At 48.7% G+C, this 21431-nt stretch overlaps 1 protein-coding gene and 1 long non-coding RNA gene across 3 annotated transcripts in view; both read right to left on the bottom strand.

Moving 5' to 3' along the window:
• Positions 1-690: 690 nt before the first annotated feature.
• LOC122461690 lies at positions 691-7431 on the bottom strand. Its single transcript, XR_006283794.1, has 2 exons — positions 2852-7431; positions 691-2649 (listed from the first exon to the last, which is right to left on the bottom strand). It is a non-coding gene; the product is annotated as an uncharacterized LOC122461690 (long non-coding RNA).
• A 1341-nt stretch (positions 7432-8772) lies between these two features.
• RAB6B (RAB6B, member RAS oncogene family) overlaps positions 8773-21431 on the bottom strand; it is a 135270-nt gene continuing 122611 nt past the window's right edge. Inside the window, exon 8 of one of the 2 annotated variants that reach the window (XM_037909415.2) lies at positions 8773-9835. In XM_037909415.2, the coding sequence (XP_037765343.1) occupies positions 9771-9835 (65 nt within the window). In that variant the 3' untranslated portion in view covers positions 8773-9770. Of the gene's footprint in view, positions 9836-19376; positions 19432-21431 lie in introns of those variants that run through there. The other variant, XM_043522537.1, reaches the window with a different exon arrangement.

Raw genomic sequence — 21431 nt, 5'->3', positions numbered from 1 at the left:
AACCACTGGAGCTGGTCAGGAAATTATCATTTTTATCAAGGTTTCATTAAAAATCCCCAAACTGAATCTTTTTTTTGAATACCTGACAATTTTTGAAAAAAATTTTGGCAAAAATTTCTGTTTGGTGCTAAAGCCATTTTCCATCTCTAAAATGTTTTGAGGGAAAATTTTTGACCAGCCCTGTTAATGGTGGTGTGATGGGCTGACTCCCTTGACTTTATTCCCCGTAGTACTGCCTGGCTTCTGTGGTCCATGCATGACTCCTGGAGGCAGGGAATTGGGGAGTAGCCTGTACTAGCTCTTTGTTAGTTCAGACTTGCCATAGTGACACATAGGCGGAACGAACCCAGAGGGGTCTGAACTGGATCCTTGACGTTAATACAGCTGAGCCAGTGGGATTTTACTAGAATGACGAGCACAGAAAGGTTAACTGAGATCTCTGCCCAACCAGCACTTGTAGGTATAGTGATGAGTGACCCCCTCACAGAACTAACCTCCAAAAGCACAAACATAGACCACCTGAGCTAAAGGATTAACTCCATTATCTGGTAGCAGTAGCAGGCTCTTATCCTACATGATCCACTTGGCCAGTGGGTTACATAGATGTTGGCTTTAATAAGGCAGTCCTTGGAAACAATCCATTGGGAGAGCACGTTCTGTCACTGAAAAAACCCACGCAAGAGACTGTGCTTGAGAAGAAGTCAGTTTATTGTTTGTTTGACTAACATGCTAAGTCTTTTATACACAGTTTTATGGAAGGTTAACATGGCAGTCTGCACCCTCTGAGCCAAAAAGAAACTGAAACACCATGATGAGAACTGCCTACAGCCAGTCAAGTGATGAGGGAGGAGTCAGAGTGAGGAGTAGAAAGGGAAGATGAGAAGGGTGAGAAGAGAGGATGGAGAAGGACTACTCAACTGATAACCCACAATGTGATTTTGGCCTCACAAGCCAAGAAAGCCATCGCTTTGGTGAAGTAACTTAAAAGCTTGTTGACCGATCCAAGGTGGCAGCTGTTTGGCGTCCTTTGTGATAACTTTGACGTACCCAGTAAAGAACCAGGTTTAGCTCTTTCAAGTTAGTTTGTAATTTCCCCATGTGGGTTGGTTTTGATTAAGTTTTCAGTTTTACGCTCATTTCATTTATCATTTGACCATCACTGTGAATGTTTAATTTGTTTCTTACACTTATCGGAACTTACTTTTGACATGAGCCACTTTAAATCCAGATGCTGGTAGGTTCTTGGCTTATTTTCTGATGACCCCAAAGCAATGCCTTGGATTTATTTGTGCATCTTTTTGCCAGCTGTAAGGGTTGAAATCAGAGGCTAGAACTCTGTGCATTTAGTACATTTCGTTTCATCCCTCATGTTGAGTAGCTGCAAAGAATCCTGGTGCTATTTGCTCAATTGGCTGGTGTGGAGGCATTGATAATCTGACACTTATGCATGATCTTCCATCCCTCAAAGTGAAACACAAACTATACCCAGTACATACAGGAATCAAGTCATAGCTGAAATGAGGACACCGCTGAAGTTGACCATAGCAACTTTTTAATAACACATGCATTAGAACAACAGAACAGTTTAGGACATCAAGTGAGGAATAATATCACATATAACTGACGCTCCTGGGAGAATTTAGGTAGAATGTAATTTCTCTCATAAAAATTTGGCCAGAGCGAACAGCCCTCCTGATGCAAAAAATGACAGGAGTGTTTTTTTTTCAACAAGCACAAGTGTGAACAAGGACACCTCCAACAGCATGGAGCCCTTCAGCATGGAGCTGTGGTATTGGTTCTGTGCTGAGTGAGAGGAGTGTCACCTTCTGAACCTTCAAGATCTTCTGGAGTGGGAGCAATCTAGGCTCATAGAGGAAAGGGGAGAGCACTGAGGGATGGAGAGCTGTAGAGAGATGTCTGGGTATAGGATGAGGCTCTGTCTTCTTGTAAGAGCAACTGAACTTCAGTGTCAAAACAGAGGGGGCTGTGTCACATTCTGGGGCCACTGTAGCCATGTAACATGGCTATGGCTTTCTCTCCTGTCACTTTCCTCTTAGAAGCTGGTTTTGCTGTTCAAGGGTCTCATATTTATTAATGGCAACAGACTGGCCAGGATCCTAGCCTGGAAAATCATCCTGTAACATGTTCCTCTCTCCACCTTTGTACCCTCCACAGCCTTAGTGTGTTCTCCTTTGACTTCCCTGAGAAAGTAGAGACAATTTGATTCTGCTTCCTTTCTTAGTGCCCTGACTACAATTTGCAAGGGTCTGGGACTTCCTACATCTTCCATATGCCATCATGTGGGTTTAATGGTTCTCATATGTTCCTTTTGGAGGTTTTGCCATGTCCCAAAAGTGTCCAGTTATCTGACTCTAAGTCAGGGATCGGCAACCTTTGGCACGCAGCCCATCAGGGAAACCCACTGGCGGGTTGGGATGGTTTGTTTACCTGCAGCGTCCGCAGGTTCAGCCGATCGCAGCTCCCATTGGCCGCGGTTCGCTGTTCCAGGCCAATGGTGGGGTGCGGGGGAAGAGAAGGTATTGTCTTATTTTAAAGTGATATGAGTTTGTAAGGAAAACTAGGTTCTCCGGGGAAATTCTGTTAACTACCCCATTCCCTTTAACAGATATTTGAGAAGGAGACAACCACCTAATTCCATTAGAGACTAACCAATTTATTTGAGCATAAGCTTCGTGAAATACATTTTCTGTATTTTCCACAGTATGCATCTGATGAAGTGAGCTGTAGCTCACGAAAGCTTATGCTCAAATAAATTGGTTAGTCTCTAAGGTGCCACAAGTACTCCTTTTCTTTTTGCGAATACAGACTAACACGGCTGTTACTCTGAAACCTAATTCCATTGGCATCGCTAATAGAATAAGTTATTTAACAGATCTCAGTCTGCTGTTGGCTTTCCCCACTAAAAGCATGGGGGACTACTCTAGGGCAGGGGTTCCCAAACTTGGTTCGCAGCTTGTTCAGGGTAAGCCCCTAGCGGGCCGCAGTATACTTTGTTTACCTGAGTGTCCGCAGGTACGGCCACTCGCAGCTCCCAATGGCCGCGGTTCACCATTCCTGGCCAATGGGAGCTGTGGGAAGCGGTGGTGCTCTAGGGATATCTGCAGTTCTGGGATTTTGTGTTCCCATTGCACTCTTATGTGGGACACAATGTTTGGAGCATTGCATTAATTCATTTATCTGGTATGGACTCACCTAGCTTCAGTCTTATCTGCCTGAACACCTGCAGTTTGTTACTGTGGCCCTTGCTCTTCTATCATTACACGTATGGTTTCAAAGATGTCCCTGGGGAGAGTTTGGTTTCTGCTTGTCTAGATTTACATGCACCTTTGGGTCAATAAGTTATTGGTGGTAGACACCAATGGTCTCTGGTGTCAGATGTACATAAAAGCTTTCTAGTTCTGGGGCAGATGGAGACAAAATGAGGTTCATATCAATCAAAACCATTGGGCCTCCAAACTTATTTGCATATTTCCCATAATATGCTTGCAAAAGTGGGTATAAACATCACCCAGTGCAATATCACCACTGGGAAGGCACTTCCCCTGGGATTAATCTGTAGCCCCATGCACATGAATGCTAGACCCCTATCCTATGCTCCCCACTCACACATCCCATCTCCAAACATGGTTCCCAAGCCCCTAAACTACCATGTCCCCATATACCTAAAAAATAACATTTATGTGTATCTTATTGTAACATTTGACATTAAGCTTTTCAGTGGAATTAAAATCTATCCTTCCTTCTTCTCCCCCTCTGCACTGTCTCTTTTCTTCAGTCTAGTTAGTCTGTGAATTTGAGAACATTTCTATTATTTTTTTTCTCTGCCCATTTTCCTATCCTTCATCTGACTAGCTCTCTCTGGCATTTCTAATGCACCCAGGGCATTTCTTCAGGTTTCTCTTCTATCTGATTCAACCTGTCTTCACCTCCTTAGTTGTCATCTCCCTATCTTGCCCATCTATATTTTCTCACATTCCTTCCTGGTACATTGATCTCAGTTTCTTTTTCTCCCTCTCTGCTTTCTTAACCCTTTCTCTCCCTCTCAGCTCTTCTTTCCCCTTTCCCTTTCGTTCCCTGTGTTCTCACCTTCCTCCACCATTCTTTTCTCTCTCATATTGCTCCCCTTTGAAATGCCAGGGGCCTGTTTTCTCCTCTGGGAGAAGGGGGATCCCATAGTTTTTTCCTGTCTTCTGGAGTGGAGAGTCTGTTCTTTTTTTCCTCTCCCCTCTGGGATCCATTAGGGGCCTGTCTTTCTCCAGTAGGGGCTGTTCCGACTCCCTCACATTGGCCCCACATTCTCCTTCATCCCTGAGATGGGGATGAGGTGTCTGTCTGAGCGCTGCAGGAAGGACAGGCCTCACAGTAGGTCTCCTGTTTCTTGTTAGAGTATCCTTAGTGCCACATAGACACCCAGTGGCCCTGCAGGAGACAGCAGCCCATTGTGCCTATTGCCAACACTCACTGCTGTGGAACTGGCAGCTGCCAGATGTTCTGTTCAGGGCTTGACTCCACCTGTGCTCCACATCCGACCTAGCTGTGCCTAAAACACCATGACTTTGATTGCTCTTGCTGCCATATAGGGATCCTTTGGAGCGGTCCATCAAAGCAGCAGAGTCAATGGCTTGGGGGTAGCAATGACAAAGGCAGTCTCAGGTTTTTATGATCACAGCATGGTTACATCCATCCCTGCTCATTGTCTTGACATAGTTTTCATTCCGATACTACGGCTCTGAATGAAGACTGACAAGGAAGAACTGTTCTTGATGGGGCCCTCCAACACAGTGCTCATCTATCCACCCTAGTTGCTTCTTCTGAGGGCGGTTCCATTTCTCCCGCTTCCAAAGCAGATATTCTTGGAGCCATCGCTGCCCTGGCCTTTCTTCGGAAGTCTACATTAGTTATACTGAAAAGTTGTCAAAGCACAATAACCTCCCCAGCATGCTTTCACCCCTTGACACTGAGATGAATAGCTACCAAGGGCAAGTCCCTAGTTAGACTTAGAAAACCTTTTAAAATGATTTGGTTAGCATTGATTTTTCTCTAACTTTTTTCCATTTCATCTGGTTTTATCATTTGCAAAGTGCTCTCTGATGTTCCCATGAAGTATGCTAGAGAAGTAAAATTGGAGGGAGTCTTACAGGTAACTGTTTAAATCAATTACGCCCCAGGGATTTTCCATACCATAGAGGGTCCATGTCCTTCCACCCTCATAAGGTTCCACATGATTGGCTCTTGTGCATACAAATGACAAGTCAGCCTCAGATAGTATCACCCCCAACAAAGGGCTAAGTCAAGATTCCGTTCCAGTTTTCAGAATGAAATTTAACAACACTGCATTCCTGACAGCATGGGAGGCAAACAGGAGCGGAAAGTACAGTGATGACAATGTAGCAAATAAAGAGATTTGGTTATTAACACAATGAATGGGACACAGTATAAGGCTGGAAAAAATTAAAGTCTACATGACATGAGAGTCTATATAAGTGATGTGACTGGGGGGAGAGAGGGGGAGCAGAGAGAGTAGGAAAACTGCCTTATGGCCAAGCAGAACTGATTACTAATGCAACAAGGGAGGAGGTAAATGAAATTCTAAATACCTCATATTCAGGTCTGGCTGCAAGTCACATTGAGACAAACGACTCTTATACTGAAGCTCGGCTATCTTTTCTCTAAGGCTACTGATGAGGGGAAAAGAAAAAGGCTAAAGGTTCTCCAGATTGTGTGTGTGCATCTGTGTGTGGAGCGGGGAGGTTTATTTTTCTACAGGAATATTGCATGAGGAAAGCTACTTCATAAAGCAAAAATCAGTACATTCATTAAGTTCATACAATATCCTGTCACTCAGGCCAAGTACTGTACTAAAGATAAGACAATACACTGCAACCCAGGTGACGCTGAATTGGTTTAAATTGCTGTGAGGTAACAGGCAATCTTTCAACTACCACCATTGTTCTCTGTGTTTGTGTTTACACTGAGTGTGCATCTGCACAGCTCCCATATACAGATGTAGTGGATGTGGAGCTGTTTCCATGTGCATTTTTTTCTTGCTTAATGCACATCTATGTGTTATTTTATTGATGAGATGACAAATCACAAGTTATCTGACAATAACAAGAACCTCTTATTCCCACACATTTCATTTTCCACAACTGTTGTGTAAAGCAGTTGCATGTCATAACAACAGTGGGTGAAACAAAAACTATATGGTGTGTGTGTGTGTGTGTGTGTAAGTACGTGTGTGCATGCACCTGTGTGTGAGCGAATGGATGCTTTATATATATATATATATATATATATCCCGCTGTTGTTATGACATGCAACTGCTTTAGACAACAGTTGTGGAAAATGAAATGTGTGGGAATAAGAGGTTCTTGTTATTGTCAGATAACTTGTGATTTGTCATCTTTAGTACAGAACTTGGCGTGAGTGACAGGATACTGTGTGAACGTAATGAATGTACTGATTTTTGCTTTATGAAGTATATATATATGTAAAATGTGAGTACACAATACAAAAATTACATCCATGTTACCAAAACAGTCTTCCCTTTTTAGAAGACAAGACCTCCCCAATTCATCAACCACCTGCCTTTCTTTACTCATACAGAAAATGTTCCATAATAAAGAGCAACCATCACGTATGGACCAGTCAGTTGAAAAGTACGGTGGCCCCACTGGACAAACTTTATGATTTTGCAGTGATCTACAGGAGTGGCTTTGGCCACCATTTTGGAGCTGGAAGAGTGGGTGGACACTTAGTGCTCAATCCCCTTTGAAAGTGAAACACATCTGAATATTGCCCAGGCTCAAACAGGCGCTTTCCAACAGGAACAGGATTTTTTTTAAAAAGGTATCAACTGTTTGCAAGCACTTACTCCTATTCAAGGGCGAATGCAAAATGGTGGCCACTGTTAACCATGGTGAATGGAATTCTATGGGTCAACCATATTTTTTAAGTGATAGTAATGTAGTTTTTCCATATAGTCACTATAGCATGTGTGTCTTTCTTCTACCATACCCATGAGGAAAAAAAAACACCAGTACATTATACTTCAAGAACTAGGCCCATACAACATTAGCAACTAAAAATTCTTAAAAACATTGATTGCTATATCAGTATTTCTGCACATACCCCCTCTGGGATGGTATAATACTGTGTAATGCATGATGTTGAGACTTACATGTATTGAACACTCTGTCTGGGAGTTGGGTAGTCACCCCTAAAACATGAGATAAGAAGTGTATTACACTGCCCCCATCATATATTTCCCCCTCTGTTTATCTCTCTCTAAATCAGGGGTGGGCAAACTTTTTGGCCCGAAGGCCACATTGGGGAAATAGAAATTGTATGGCGGGCCATAAATGCTCACAAAATTGGGGTTGTGGTGTGGGAGGGGGTGCGGGCAGTGGTGAGCTGGAACTGGTTGTTACACTTAGAAGCCTTTTTAGAACCGGTTGTCCCAAGGGCTTCTAAATTTAACAACGGGCCAAAAGTGGCACCTTAGGCGCCGACTCCGTGGGTGCTCCAGCCCTGGAGCACCCACGGGGAAAATTTGGTGGGTGCAGAGCACCCACCGGCAGCTCCCCTCCGCGTCCCCGTCCCTAGCTTGCCTCTGCCCCTGAGTTACGCTCCGCCCCACTCTGCTTCTCCCCCCCCCGCCCCCCCGGCTTCCCACGAATCAGCTGTTCGCACGGGAAGCCTGGGAGGGCTGAGAAGCAAGCAGCGGCTTCGCACTCAGGGCCAGGGAAGCGGAGGTGGAGCGGAGGGGAGCTGAGGCGGGGGGTGCGAGGAGGGCCGCCCGCGCCGCAGCAGGTAACCCAGGGGGCGCGCAGGGGAACCGCTCCCCGCCCCAGCTCACCTCCACCTCCCTGGGCCTGAGCGTCAAGCCGCCTCTCGCTTCTCAGCCCTCTCAGGCTTCCTGCACGAACAGCTGATTCGCGGGAGCCAGCGGGGAGGGGCCTTCAGGGGAGGAGGCGGAGGTGGAGCGGAGGTGAGGCCGGGCGCAAGCTGGGGCCGAGCGCGGGGTGGGGAGCTGTCGGTGGGTGCTCTGCACCCACCAAATTTTCCCCGTGGGTGCTCCAGCCCCGGAGCACCCACGGAGTCGGTGCCTAAGGTGCCACTTTTGATGTGATCAGTGGGGGAAGCAGCCGCTCCCCCTGCTCCCCCCCACAGCTATGCTACCCCATCCCTAGGAGCCAGAGGGACCTGCCAGATGCTTCCTGGGAGCCGCCCCAGGCAAGCACCACCGGGACTCCCCACCTCGCCCCCGGCAGGTCCCTCTGGCTCTTAAGGGCAGGGTGGGCACCCACTACGGTGGCCCACAAGACCCTCCTGCCCAGTTCCGAGGGCAGTCAGGGGACAGGGCTGGATGGGATGGGGGTCCCGGGGGGGGGGGCGGGGATGAGCCACGACCCCCTCCTGGGGTTAGGAGGGAACCGGTTGTTAAGATTTTGGCAGCTCATCACTGGGTGCAGGCTTTGGGGTGGGGCTGGGGATGAGGAGTTTGGGGTGTAGGAGGGTGCTCTGGGCTGGGACTGAGGGGTTCGGAGTGCGGGAGGGAGATCAGGGCTGGGGCAGGGGTGCAGGAAGGGGTGCACATTCTGGTTGGGAGTGCAGGCTCTGGGGTGGGGCTGGGGATGAGAGGTTTGGGGTGCAGGAGGGTGTTCCGGGCTGGGATCGAGGGGTTTGGAGAGCGGGAGGGGGATCAGGGCTGGGGCAGGGGGTTGGGGTGTGGGGAGAGGCTCGGGGTGCAGGCTCTGAGTGGCGCTTACCTCAAGTGGCTCCCAGAAGCAGCGGCATGTCCCTTCTCTGGCTCCTACGTGGAGGCGCAGCCAGGCTTCCCCATCCGCAGGCACTGCCCCTGCTGTCCCCATTGGAGCACCGGAGGGGGCCACTGGATTGCGTAGCAGCCAGAGCAGGGCCATCCCGTGGCTTCCAGGAGCCATGTGGTGCAGCCCCCAACCCTGCACCCCAGCTGGAGCGCTGGAGCAGGGCCATACCACGTGGTGCAGCCCCCGACCCAGTGCCCTGGCCAGAGCGAGGCTGAGCCCCATGATGCGGCCCTGACCCAGGGCCCTGGCTGGAGCAAGGGCCAAGCCGCGTGGTGCGGCTTGCAGGCCGGCTTAAAACAGCTCGTGGGCTGGATCCGGCCTGCGGGCCATAGTTTGCCCACCCCTGCTCTAAATCTATATATGGAGATATAGTTAGAGCTATCACATCACACACTTATTTTATATATTTGCAGCATGATTTGTTCTACCATCAAATCTTCTACTGTACCGTTAACGTTTTGTTTAACCAATCAGGGAGTAGTTTGCTACAAGCAATGTCCTATATCGAATGCTGAAACTAACCAGACTGTAGTATTCTGGGGAGCTTTTCTGTAAGTTTACAAATATACAAAAACAAAAGACCAACCTCTTTCCAAAAAAACCCAAGTCACTACTTTTCATCTGGCAAAAAGTTGTATACACATGATTTAAACTTTCCTTTTTAAATGTTGAACTGGTTTTGGCAATTTTAATAAAGTACAATATATTACAACCAAACCAAAAAAATAGCAAGTTTCAGTAACAGCTGTTAAGAGTGATGTAATCTGAATATTTTCACCCACCCCTCCCCAGAGACAGAGAGAAAAAAAATCCTCCCCCATCCGATAACTCAATTTGTTTCTTTAGGAAGCTAACCAATAGGAAGCAACACAACAAGCGTGTGGTATCAAATGAAGCTGACCAATCCTGTGCTCTGTATTAGCAAGAACACCCTCCTTCACTGGCTGGAGGATCCTGTGGTTTGTCCAACTTGATGTCAATCACTGATGGAGGAAAGAAAGGTTAAGGAAGATGATGATATCATTACTCAAGGTAAACCTGTGTATTCTAGGTGCTGGGGCAGTTACCGCTGCTTGATTTCTGGCAGGTGGGAATTAATTTTAGTGCGCATGGAAGTGATATACCAACTGGCAGCAAGCACAGTGCAGGTTGGTGCTGTGTATCTCCACCCACCTATGCCCTAAGCCATCTCTACAGGACTTCTGCTTCACATGGAGGACCCCCAAAATTTCTGTCAAGGCACTTCCATCCAGTCTCCGCTTGTAGTGTCCGCTGCTTTGGTCTGGGCAGAGATTGCCAAGTGTGCTGAGTTGGGCAGGGGAGTTGGCAGACAAATATCCTCTAAGACAAAAGCACCGAACGCAAATCACATGGGACCAAAATCCAAAAGCTGTTCCGCGTACAGGCCCACCTGGGAGCCGAGGCATGGACCCAGGGGGCTAGCCCGTCGCACCACCGTGGCCACACCGCTATTTTAGACATGAGCTTGCTCAAAGCTAGTGTGCGTAGGTCTACCCACCTGGACCTACACCTCTGGCTGCAGGGAGATGTACCTGTCCTCCAAAGGCTCTAGGGGGGAGTTTGCTACAGAAAGAAGCGGTGTGGGAAGCTTTGCCATAGGGTACTGCCTCCCTCCCCATCCCCACCAGCTCTTTTCCTCCTAGGGAAGGTGCCAAATAAGCTATAAATGTGTACACTAGCCATAAAACATGGGAGCAAAATTACAAGTACCCCACTCTGCTCTCATATAGCAGGACTACAGGCCCTTGTTCTGCTGTGACGAATGTCGTTGAACCCAGGAGGCCAAACCTCCCCTGGTCCTAATGCCACTTGCTGCTGCTGCTTTAAAACGACACAGCAATTCCATCTGGCTGTGCGCTAAATGCAGCTGATTTAATAATTCACAGGCTTCCGTGAACAAAGAGTTGAACTGAGGTGCACATGAACAGCCACAGCCAATTCCGAGAGCTGTGGCTGCCAACGCGCGCAAAGATAAATACATTAAAAAATAATGAGCTGGGTTGATGTGCTGCGGAGAGGCAGCCCCTTCAGTGTGACAAGCCACTTGCTAGCCTGGGCATGCAGGAATTTCTCAACAGATAGGTATGTTAAGGCGCAAGGCTAATCCTGGCCTTCTGGACCAGAGTATCCTACCTTAATGGTTCCAAGAGAGGACATCAGGTCCTCATCTTGCCTGAAACTAGCTTCTTCCCTGAATCCTCCAAAGGGACTACCAGCTCATCTCATCTGACCTCTTGTACCTCACAGGCCACTAGCCCCACCCAGCACTCACACACTAAACCCAACACCTGAAATGCGACCAAAGTATTACAGCCCCTTAGGAGATTAGACTATTACATGCCATGGGAGAGATTGGGAGGGACTGAGGTGCACCAGTGTGTGAGGCCTCTGCACTGAATCATAGAATCATAGAAGATTAGGGTTGGAATAGACCTCAGGAGGTCATCTCGTCCAACCCCCTGCTCAAAGCAGGACCAACACCAACTAAATCATCCCAGCCAGGACTTTGTCAAGCCAAGCCTTAAAAATCTCTAAGGACGGAGATTCCACCATCTCCCTAGGTAACCCATTTCTGTGCTTCACCACCCTCCTAGTGAAATAGTTTTTCCTAATATCCAACTTAGACCTCCCCCACTGAACTTGAGACCATTGCTCCTTGTTCTGTCATCTGTCACCACTGAGCACTGCCTAACTCCATCCTCTTTGGAACCTCCCTTCAGGTAGTTGAAGGCTGCTATCAAATTCCCCCTCACTCTTCTCTTCTGCAGACTAAACAATCCCAGTTCCCTCAGTGTCTCCTCATAAGTCATGTGTCCCAGCCCCCTAATCATTTTCATTGCCCTCCACTGGACTCTCTCCAATGTGTCCACATCCTTTCTGTAGTGAGGGGCCCAAAACTGGATGCAATACTCCAGATGTGGCCTCACCAGTGCGAATAATCACTTCCCTTGATCTGCTGGCAATGCTCCTACTAATGCAGCCCAACATGCCATTAGCCTTCTTGGCAACAAGGGCACACTGCTGACTCATATCCAGCTTCTCATCCACTGTAATCCCCAGGTCCTTTTCTGCAGAACTGCCTCTTAGCCAGTGGGTCCCCAGCCTGTAGCACTCCATGGGATTTTTCCATCCTAAGGACAGGACCCTGCACTTGTCCTTGTTGAACCTCATCAGATTTCTTTTAACCCAATCATCCAATTTGTCTAGGTCAGTCTGGGCCCTATCCCTACCTTCCAGGGTATCTACCTCTCCCCCCAGCTTAGTGTCATCCACGAACTTGCTGAGGGTGCAATCCATCCCATCATCAAGATCATTAATGAAGATGTTTAACAAAATCAGCCCCAGGACAGACCCCTGGGGAACCCGCTTGATACCAGCTGCCAACTAGACATAGAGGAAATCACTGGATGGTGACATCAAGAAAATGCCAACTAGACATCACTGGCAGGAAAATGATTAAATGAGAGAGACCCAGATAATCCTGGCAAGTGACCCTGCACGCACATGCTATGGAGGAAGGTGGAAAACCCCCGAGATCCATATCAATCTGACTTAGGGGAAATTTCCTTTCTGCCCCGTGAGGCAATCTGTTAGACCCTGAGCATCTGAACCCAAACCAGTCAGCCCAGCACCTGAGTGAAAGAATGCATGGTGCCATCTGAGAGCCCTGGCACACCCCAGCCAATGTCCCATCTCCAGCCATGGCCCTCACTGATGCTTCAGAGGAAGGAGATTAAAAAAAAAAAACCCTCCCAGAATACATGGGTGGGAAAAACTGCCTTTCTGACCCCTGCTCGTTGTTCCACATGGCCTGCCCCCATAGTGTTTGCTGTGTGATGGGGTTGGGATTCCTTTGCTTCACCCTCTCCTATGGTTTTTAATCCATTTGCCCAAATGTCTAGTTCATGGCTCTGTTTCCTCAAAGACTTCGGGGCAGGTGGCTGAGGAGGGACAAGTGCTGGGGAGAAGGGGTTGGGAGACAGGTCAGCATCCTTGCCATCCAAGTCAGGGGGAGTTAGGTGCCTGTGAGGATCTGCGCTCCAGAAGAAGGCCCGTAAAGGGAGAGGCCCTGGCAGAATCCAGGAGTGAATATGGCAGATACCACTGGCTCCAATACTGAGTATGGCACTTTTAACTGCCCGCCTCCCACCCCATAGATCCACCAATGGGCTGATAATCTATTGCGCTTGTGGAATGTTCACTACAGAAGGTGCTAAGTGTTATTTCCCAGCCTACTCCATATTACAGCTGCAGTGAGAGATACCTGAGACACAGAGCCATGAAAAGCCAGAAAACTGACTACTGGGCTCTCTGGGCCAGATTGTCAAAGGTTGTTAGGCACTGAAAAATGCAGATGGGTGCCTAGTGGGCTATCTCGTACCTAAGCAGGTTAGGTGCCTAGCTCCCATCGACTTCACTTGGAGCTGCAAGTGTTTAGCACATCCGGGAAACAAGTGCAAGTCCAGTGCTAGTGCTAGTGTAAACAGGGCTCCCAGCGGTCATCATTGGCCAAAGTACCATGTCCTCTAGCTTGGCTTAGAGCAGGTCTGCTCGGCCCAGTGGGGCCAATGCGGGCAGTCATAGGCCTTTGTCTGCACTAGGGCCTGCAACAAGCACCAAACCTGGGCAGAGCATTTCAAAGTTGCCTAATGGATCTGGATGCCCAATTCCCATGAATATTAACTGAGGTCCCTTAGTTGGCTGTGGAAATCTCAGTCTTAGGGCTCAAACTGTGGAGGGCCATGATGCATAGGGCTGCAGGGGTGGCAGCCTCACAGCTCTGCAGAATCCTTCACACCACTGGGATCAGGAGGGAGTGCCTGGCCTGCTCCGAGGTTGCTGGGACTCAGCTCAGCATGGCAGCAGAAAGACATCCCTAGCGCACGGCTGCGAGTGGGAAGGGATCACAGCAGGCAGCATCGAGCGGGGTGCTGGGCACAGCTGATCGGAGGAGCTGCACTACAGGGGAATGCTAATTAGGTACACACCTCATCACAAGAGCTCATGCCATTTCCTGGGAGGCAGCTTTTGCTCCCATGGTAACAGGGACAGGAATCATTAGCCTGGGCCACTGCCTTGTGAGGAGGAACGGTCCTGCCCAGCCAGGCTTCCAGACATCTCCTCCTGGGCCAGGTGCTGGCGCCTTCAGTGAAGTGATGGCACAGAACAGTTTCCTGGTGGGGCAGACGGGTGGTTTTCACTGACACTGCGACAGTATTAGGATTTCCCCTGCTGTTGAGGCCTCCGGCCTTTGTGAAACGGGAGTGTCCTTCAGCTCTGAAACTCTGCCTGGCTCCATTAGCTGAACTGGGGATGGAATTTAGGATTTTCAGAGCCTACATTGGAGTATGCCTGGTCATGGTTGAAGGAGGCTGCAGCACTCACAGCACCACCCAGACAACTGGCAGGCACAGTCCCAGGCATTGGCCCCTCTGTGCCGCCTCCTAGTGCTTTGTTGTGGGGGGCGGAGTCCTGGCACTATGGAGTCAGCAACTTCTGTGGGCTTCTCTTGGCCTCCAATGCTGGCTGCTGCTCCACACTCCCTCTCACCTGCCTATGTGCGTCCAGGCCAGTGCTTGGAGAAGAAGAAACCATCCCCTAGCTCCATTAATTTAAGGCAAGTGCACCTGGATAGCTCCTTCGTCAGGTGTGTTTACCCCTCACATGGGTTTTCCATTGCTCCCCATAGCTGGCTGGGAGGGACTCACTGTCACCTTCAGTGGCCATGGCAACTGGGTTTGAAGAAAGGGCCCAGTCTTGTCTCCCCTCAGGGCTATCAGCAAATCTGAGGGACAAGAGTGGCTAAAAGCTCCAGTTCCGTCCCCTCTCGTAGTCTGCAGGGACACTGACTCGGTTGCCCCACCTCCTGGCAGACCCCAGGGAAGAATGTGGGAGAGGGAGGGTGGAATCCCAGAACTGGCCATCTGCACCAGGGGCCACATGCAGGCTCTGACCTGCCCCTGAGACAACCTGAGCCCGGCACACCTCATTGCAGATTAAGGGGCACATCCTCAAGCGCAGCTGTCTTCTCCATTCCCTCCCACAGTGCTGCGCTTCCATTCACCTCTGCTATCTGCCCACCCTTGACTCTGAACTCCCCTTCCCCTCCTCCTGTCCTGCTACCTGTCAATCTGCCCATCATGTCAGTCGCTGTGCGCCTCACTGCCTCGCTGGGCAGCCTCATCCAGACCAGTCTGGAGTCCCCACCTGGAGTTGTCACACTGACTTCCAACCTGCACAGCGCCCCCAACCCTGGGGAAACAGTCCCCACCCATGAACTGTGTTTGTCCTGGGTACAGGAGGGGCTGCACTCACCAATGTCTCCATCTTGTGAGGGCTTCATACAGAGACTGAATACCCTTTTGGATGATGCTTTAGCCAAGCAGTGCAAACCCATACAGATTTAAGTAAATACACTGATATCACAACCCACACCCACCCCCCGCCCAGGGTGAGTCGTGTCCTTGAACTGGGAGCCATTGACATCAATGCCCTTTTGGAGGGGGGAGCCCTTAGGACTTGGGGCTTAGCAGTCACAGTGCACCGGGGCAGTTTAAACCCTCCCTCGTCTGCACAGGGATTGATCGGAGAGCTCAAATGGCTTCTGTACTGAACACCCCCTGCTGCAGTGTATAATAAATGCCATTGAATAGCTGCCAGTGTTGTGTAAATATTAACTGGGATTGGCCCAAGGCTGTCACTCCGGTGCCTCAGGTCAGGGGAAGCCTTGGTGATACTATGTGGGGACAATAGCAACTTGACACAAGCTGTCCTCATTCAGAAAACACTGCCTCCCTGCACTGTTCACTAAGGAACTATTTGCTGCTCCCTCTCCCCTGGCCCTGGGGGAGTCATTATTGCTGTGTTTAATTTAAAAACAGGGAACTTCTCTGTAATAAATAAATCTTAATTGGAGCAGAACCATTAGCCACCCAGCTGGAGGAACTGCTACATTGATGCTTTTCTTTTTGTTCATTCAATAATTGGAGAAAAGAGACAATTAGCTTGGTCTAATGAGAGCACTGGTGTCTGCCAGAACCTAGCTGTGGTGGAAGAGAACATTTTCTGTCTACCTTCACACTGGGTACAGAGCAGTTTGCCTTGTAAGCTTCCCCAAATCTGCCCTCAGATTCTCCTCTGGTGGATGGCTGAGCAGTAATCCAGAAGCACAAATAACTAAGGAGCGGTTATGAGAGGGGAGCATAGGGAGACATGAGGAAATCCACCAAACGGTTCACTTTACCCTCTTTGTTATTAGCTCTTCATGGCTGAGAACTAACGAGGGGTGAATCTAAAAAGGGATGTTTCAAATAGGAATCAGAAAGCTCAGCGGCTTTCTCAATCTCATCTCAACCTTCCAGTCTGCAAAGCGTAGAAGATGAGCTGAACTGCAAGATTTCTGATCCTGACAAGTTTAGGCCCTGGTCCTGCAATGAGCTCTGGCTAGGCAGACCCTTCCTGACTTAACTAAGGCTCAGTGCTGGTAAGGTGATCATAGAAATGTACGGCTGGAAGGGATCTGAAGAGATCATCAAGTTCTGCCCCCTCGGCAAAGGCAAGGCCAAGTAAACCTAAATGATCTCTGAGGGCACTTGTCCAACCTGTTCTAAACCACTCCCAATGACAGGAATTCTGCAGCCCTCCCTAAGGAACCTATTCCAGAGCTTAATTCTCCTTAGAGTTAGAAAGTTTGTCCTAGTATCCAACCTAAAACCATCTTGCTGCAGACTAAGCTGCTCACTTCTTGCCCTACCCCGTGTTGAGTTCAGAGCCTTTGTGTGAGTCAAAAGTACCATGAAAAACAATAGTCTCCTTCATGGTATTATGGTACTTTGATCACACTATAATAAGGGTACTGTGTGATTAAAGTGTGGCTACATTGTAGTTACAGTGTAATTCAAGTGTGATTTTTGCTTTTCAGTGTGTAATCACCAGCACCATTTATATCACGAGTGGGTTAGCTACACCACTGAATTACTTATCATTACCCCTTGTGGGTATATCCAGGTATATTAACTACATCATAGTCAGGTTGTAATTCCTCTCAGTCATGTAGCCAACTTTCCGGTGACAGAGATCAGCACTAATTACAGATCTCAGAAAGCAAAACCACAGTAGCACTACACTGTAATTGCAGTTACAGGACCCTTTGTAGCAAGCATGGTGGATACTTTTGGCTGGAAGGAGAAAGGGCCGAGGAAAAACCTACAAAAACGTAGTGAAAGCTTTGGAATTCAGGAACAGTCGAGTTTGAGCTTCTAGGTGACTCACTGTGTGACTTCTCTGATCCAAAATGGGTGGGCCAGCCCTCCTGCGAACAACTCCCAGCATGCCCCCCTGCAAAACTGGAAAGATAAGTTGGTTTAGGTCGCTCAGCTGCCTGTTCTGCTAGCCCTGTGGCATGGCAGCTGGAACAGCGATCGCTGGACAATACCTTTCCTGGAGGCAGAAGTAGCAACTGCCTGATGTGTTTCCTTGGAAGGCTGGGTAGAAATCCAAGAGTCCAGCACTAAAGGTATTGATCCTACTGATCCTACTGCTGAGCTCTTTTACAGAGTTGCAATCCAGGCTCATGGAGTGGCCGATAGAGCTGTGATGGGTTGTCAGTCCCAACAGAAAAACAAACCCATCTGCTGCTGGCAGACTTCATCCACTGGTGACTTTACATCACCACCAGGGAGGGATGCAATGAGGGAAGCAAATTCTGATGTCAGCTTTGGGCCTCAGAGCTCTGGGTGCCTCCCTTCTCAGGTACCTTTGTCACTAGTCATTTTATAAAGCACATGTTGTAGAGCCTTAAACAGGAGAGGTCTGTTTGAGAGATCTGCTCACACAGCATGCTGGATGCACACCTGATGGTGCAGCTAGATACACAAGGCACCTCCCTGCTGCAGCCTGGCCCTGCACACACAGATGTACCCATAGAAGGACAGGTGGAACTGTGGAGTTCTGCTGCTTTGGAGGCCCTGTAAATCCACTAGGATCTCCACAGCAGCCCAGCTCGCAGCGGCTACCTGGGGGCCATGCTGAATCAGTGCATACCCCAGCTGTCTTGGCCATCCACCCCTGCTGGCAAGTGCAACCCCAGATGTCCTGGCTCTGTAGCATTAGAAAGCCTGCTGCAATCTTCCTCCCAGGCAACCAGCATCTGCCCCAGCTTCAGGTCTTACAGCTCAGCTTTCTCTGTCATTCTGCCTTTGTGCATCACTATATCAAACTCAAGGATTTCCTTTCTATTCTGCCTCTGTCATGACATTTTGTATGAAGAATACTGTCTAAAAACATTCTGAGGTCTTATGTAAACCAGTAAGATATGGCAGGGTGTGGCCATACAGCCTTCAACCTCCAAAGATTCAATGATGTTAGATAGGATTCCTGCACTCTGGAGTGTCTTACCTCTATGGGAGAATGGTTCTGTTTGAAAACTAAAACCCCAGTTTATGGAAGAGAAATCCAGATTCTGTTGCTTCTCAAGCTTTCAAACTGTGGCGATGGCAGAGGCACCACTGCATGGATGAATCAGAATGAGCCTGGCTTTTGTGTTTGACTTTATACCCTAGTAAACTGGGTTAGGGGTCTTTGCTGATACATTGGTCTGATTTGTAATGCCAAAGCTCCTGCCTGTGCTAGCCAATGCGGAATAAAAAGGTGAGGAAACAAAAGCAAAATCTAAAGAGTGCTAGGCATGAACCACACAGACGTGTGGAAAGATGAGATTTGTATCGGCAAATGTGGATCTCACTGTACATACACAAACCGATGAAACAATATTTCCATTGATAATAATCGAAATGTGCAGCTAGGCAACGTGAGAAAAATGTGTTTTGAGAATGTTTTACAGTTTCATTTAAGGAGCTTTACTTTGTATATTTTGCCATGTGATGTTGTCAATTGTGTTTTAATGGTTATAAAGCTTTAACTTTTTGAATTTCAACATCTATTGTCATTAAATAATTATTGTCTGGCTCCCACCATAATGAACATTTAATTAGATAAACACTGAAAAAATGCTTAACACACATGATTTGGTGCAACTGTAAAAATGTAAGTTGAAAAAATAGGCTTAAAAATACATCAATATACATCTGTCAAAATTATAAAAAAATCAAACTCTAATCCTGCCAAGCCCAGCCATAAAGCACTGAGCCAGCCCTTCAGCTCCAGCCTCCAAGTAGTTACATGGGCCCTTTGGAACCGAAGGAAAAGAACCAGTGCATTAATGACTCTTTTCCTTCTAGCATGTTGGATGTGATTGCATAGTCACAGGGGACATACACATATGTGCCTGATGGCTTCTCTCCACTTGAGTGAGTTTGTTTGGAGGCCTAAGGGTATTTTATTAGCTGCGCCACTCTAACACCCTCTAGTTGGCCTCTGCGTTGGGAAAGCATGGCTCTTCTCCCAGCATTCCAAAAGCATCAGACCAGAAAAATGGTATGTCCCAGACTGCAGCTTCAATACTGACGGTTCGTGGAATGCTCCGCTTTCCAAATGGCCTCTACACATTCCCGTGGAGTATTAAGGGGTTACAAGTATCTCCATTATTGCTGTCCTTAGCCTGGGGGCAGAAATAATGTCCCTTAGACAATGCTATTCTCTGTTTGGAGCAGTGCTCAAGTCTTAGCAGAGAAGTGCCGCAATGGCACTGGTGTCTCATTCCTCGGTGCTGGAGGTACCGGAATGCTGATCCCAAAGAAGGGCTGGAATGGCATTCTGGCATAACCTGGGCCCTGGCTTGGCTGCAGGACTAAGATTACTGGGACATCATGTTATCAGAGCAGAATTAGGAGTAACATTGCTTGGGCATTGGAACCTCAGGCTGTGCTGACTGGCGCTGCTCTTTGGAGCAGGTCCAGTGTGTAGACAGAGCCTAGCATGCAGTTGGCATTACTGGAATACTGATACAATAATAACAGAGCAATACTTCAGCTGGTTTTACTGCATTTGCTTGGCATGAGGAGCAAGATTTCGAGCATTGGCACTTTCTGGTGGCTTGGAGGAAAAAACTGGGGCATCAATTTTAAGCCCTGAGAGTGGCTCCCATGCACCCACTAGTGCCAGGGCTGTGTAATGACTGTGTAACCCAATGCAGGGACCATGCTGTACTAAACAATGGTTCACACAAAGCCTTAGGGAATATTGCAGAGGCCAACAGTGTTATCCGCTGTGCCAGGAAATCTTTACCTTCCATCAGACGGACCATGACGATGGGCTCCTTTATAAAAATAATAAAAAAGAAGCTAGAGAGCCACCTGGACAACTGCCAGGGAAGTATGGAAAGACTTGGGTTAATTGTATCAGCTGAAGGATGAGGCGGCAAGGCCATGATTTTCAAGAGTGCAGCACACTGGGCGCTGAGGTCTTGAAAATCTGGCCAGGAGCGTCCCCTTGGGAGCAGCTGGGTGCTGAGCACTTTGGGCTCCCTGTCCTGTTTTAGGGGCAGAGCTCTTTTGAAAACCTGGCCTGCACCATGACTCTTGAGCCCTTTTGACAATGATACCTTGCTGGACAGGAACCCCTGGGATCTTGATTCATCCCAGCCCCTTTGTGCTCACTTTGTACCTCTCTTTCTCTGCTCTCTCTCTAGCACCCAGGCCAGCCTGCTCCCAGTGGGCATCCTGTACTGGAGGAGGCAGCCTGAGGGAAGGGCACAGCTTCTCCATTCCCAGCCTGGCTCTTTGCTGTAGGGAACAACACTGTGTGGGGTGCTGGCTGTGCAATAGGCACAGCTACTGCCATGCCGGCTTGTCTCCGCGGGAGTGAGGAGCCAGAAGAGCACTGGCTGTGCGGAAGCTCACAGCTACAGCTGGGCTCCATGTCACACCCTGCCAGAGAGGGGAAAGTAGGCTTTTTTGGTAGAAACTGAAGCTAATTCCTGCCTCTGCCAGCCAGTGGCTCTGTGTGTGCAGGGCTGGAGCCGTAACAAATCCAGCTCAACACAAGTTCACACCAGTCCCCCAGCTCTCTTCAGCCGTTGCTGCACGTAATGACTGATGGGTGCTGGCTCTTTTATGCAAGGGAAGTTTTCATCTGCTAGGCCCTCCACATCCTCAGCCAAAGATAAGTCCTGGCCTGTTACAAAACACCACCCCACCCCTAAGCCCCACCCCTGACATGGGGCTTCGCCACCCTCCCGGCTCTTACCAGAGCCCCCAGCACTCCCCAGTGCCCCTGGATGGTGGCCGAGCAATTGACTACAACTCCCACCAGACTGTGTGTGTGTGTGTGAGAGAGAGAGAGAGAGAGAGAGAGAAGCATGCAGCACTGTCCACGGGTTCTGTGGATAGATTATACCAGCACCAAATGCACACTGGAAAAAAGAACTCTGCCTTGGTGCTATTCACAGTCCAACCCAGACACGATGTACAGTCCGAGGGAAGTGGCCTACAAGTACTGGCCAGTGGGGCACTTTTATCTGCAGCCTGTCTCTGACTTGCTTGGCTCTGAGAAGCCTCACGAATCACTGCACCATTCCCCATGGATTGTATGCACAACATGAGGGCCACTGGCCCAGGGCAGGCACAGATAGCAAGTGGGCTACAGTGGCACATACAAGGA

This window comes from Chelonia mydas, chromosome 9 (assembly GCF_015237465.2).
Source record: "Chelonia mydas isolate rCheMyd1 chromosome 9, rCheMyd1.pri.v2, whole genome shotgun sequence".
Taxonomy (NCBI): domain Eukaryota; kingdom Metazoa; phylum Chordata; order Testudines; family Cheloniidae; genus Chelonia; species Chelonia mydas.
Note: the sequence above shows the minus strand (reverse complement) of the source record. Positions and strands in the feature narration are given on the sequence as shown.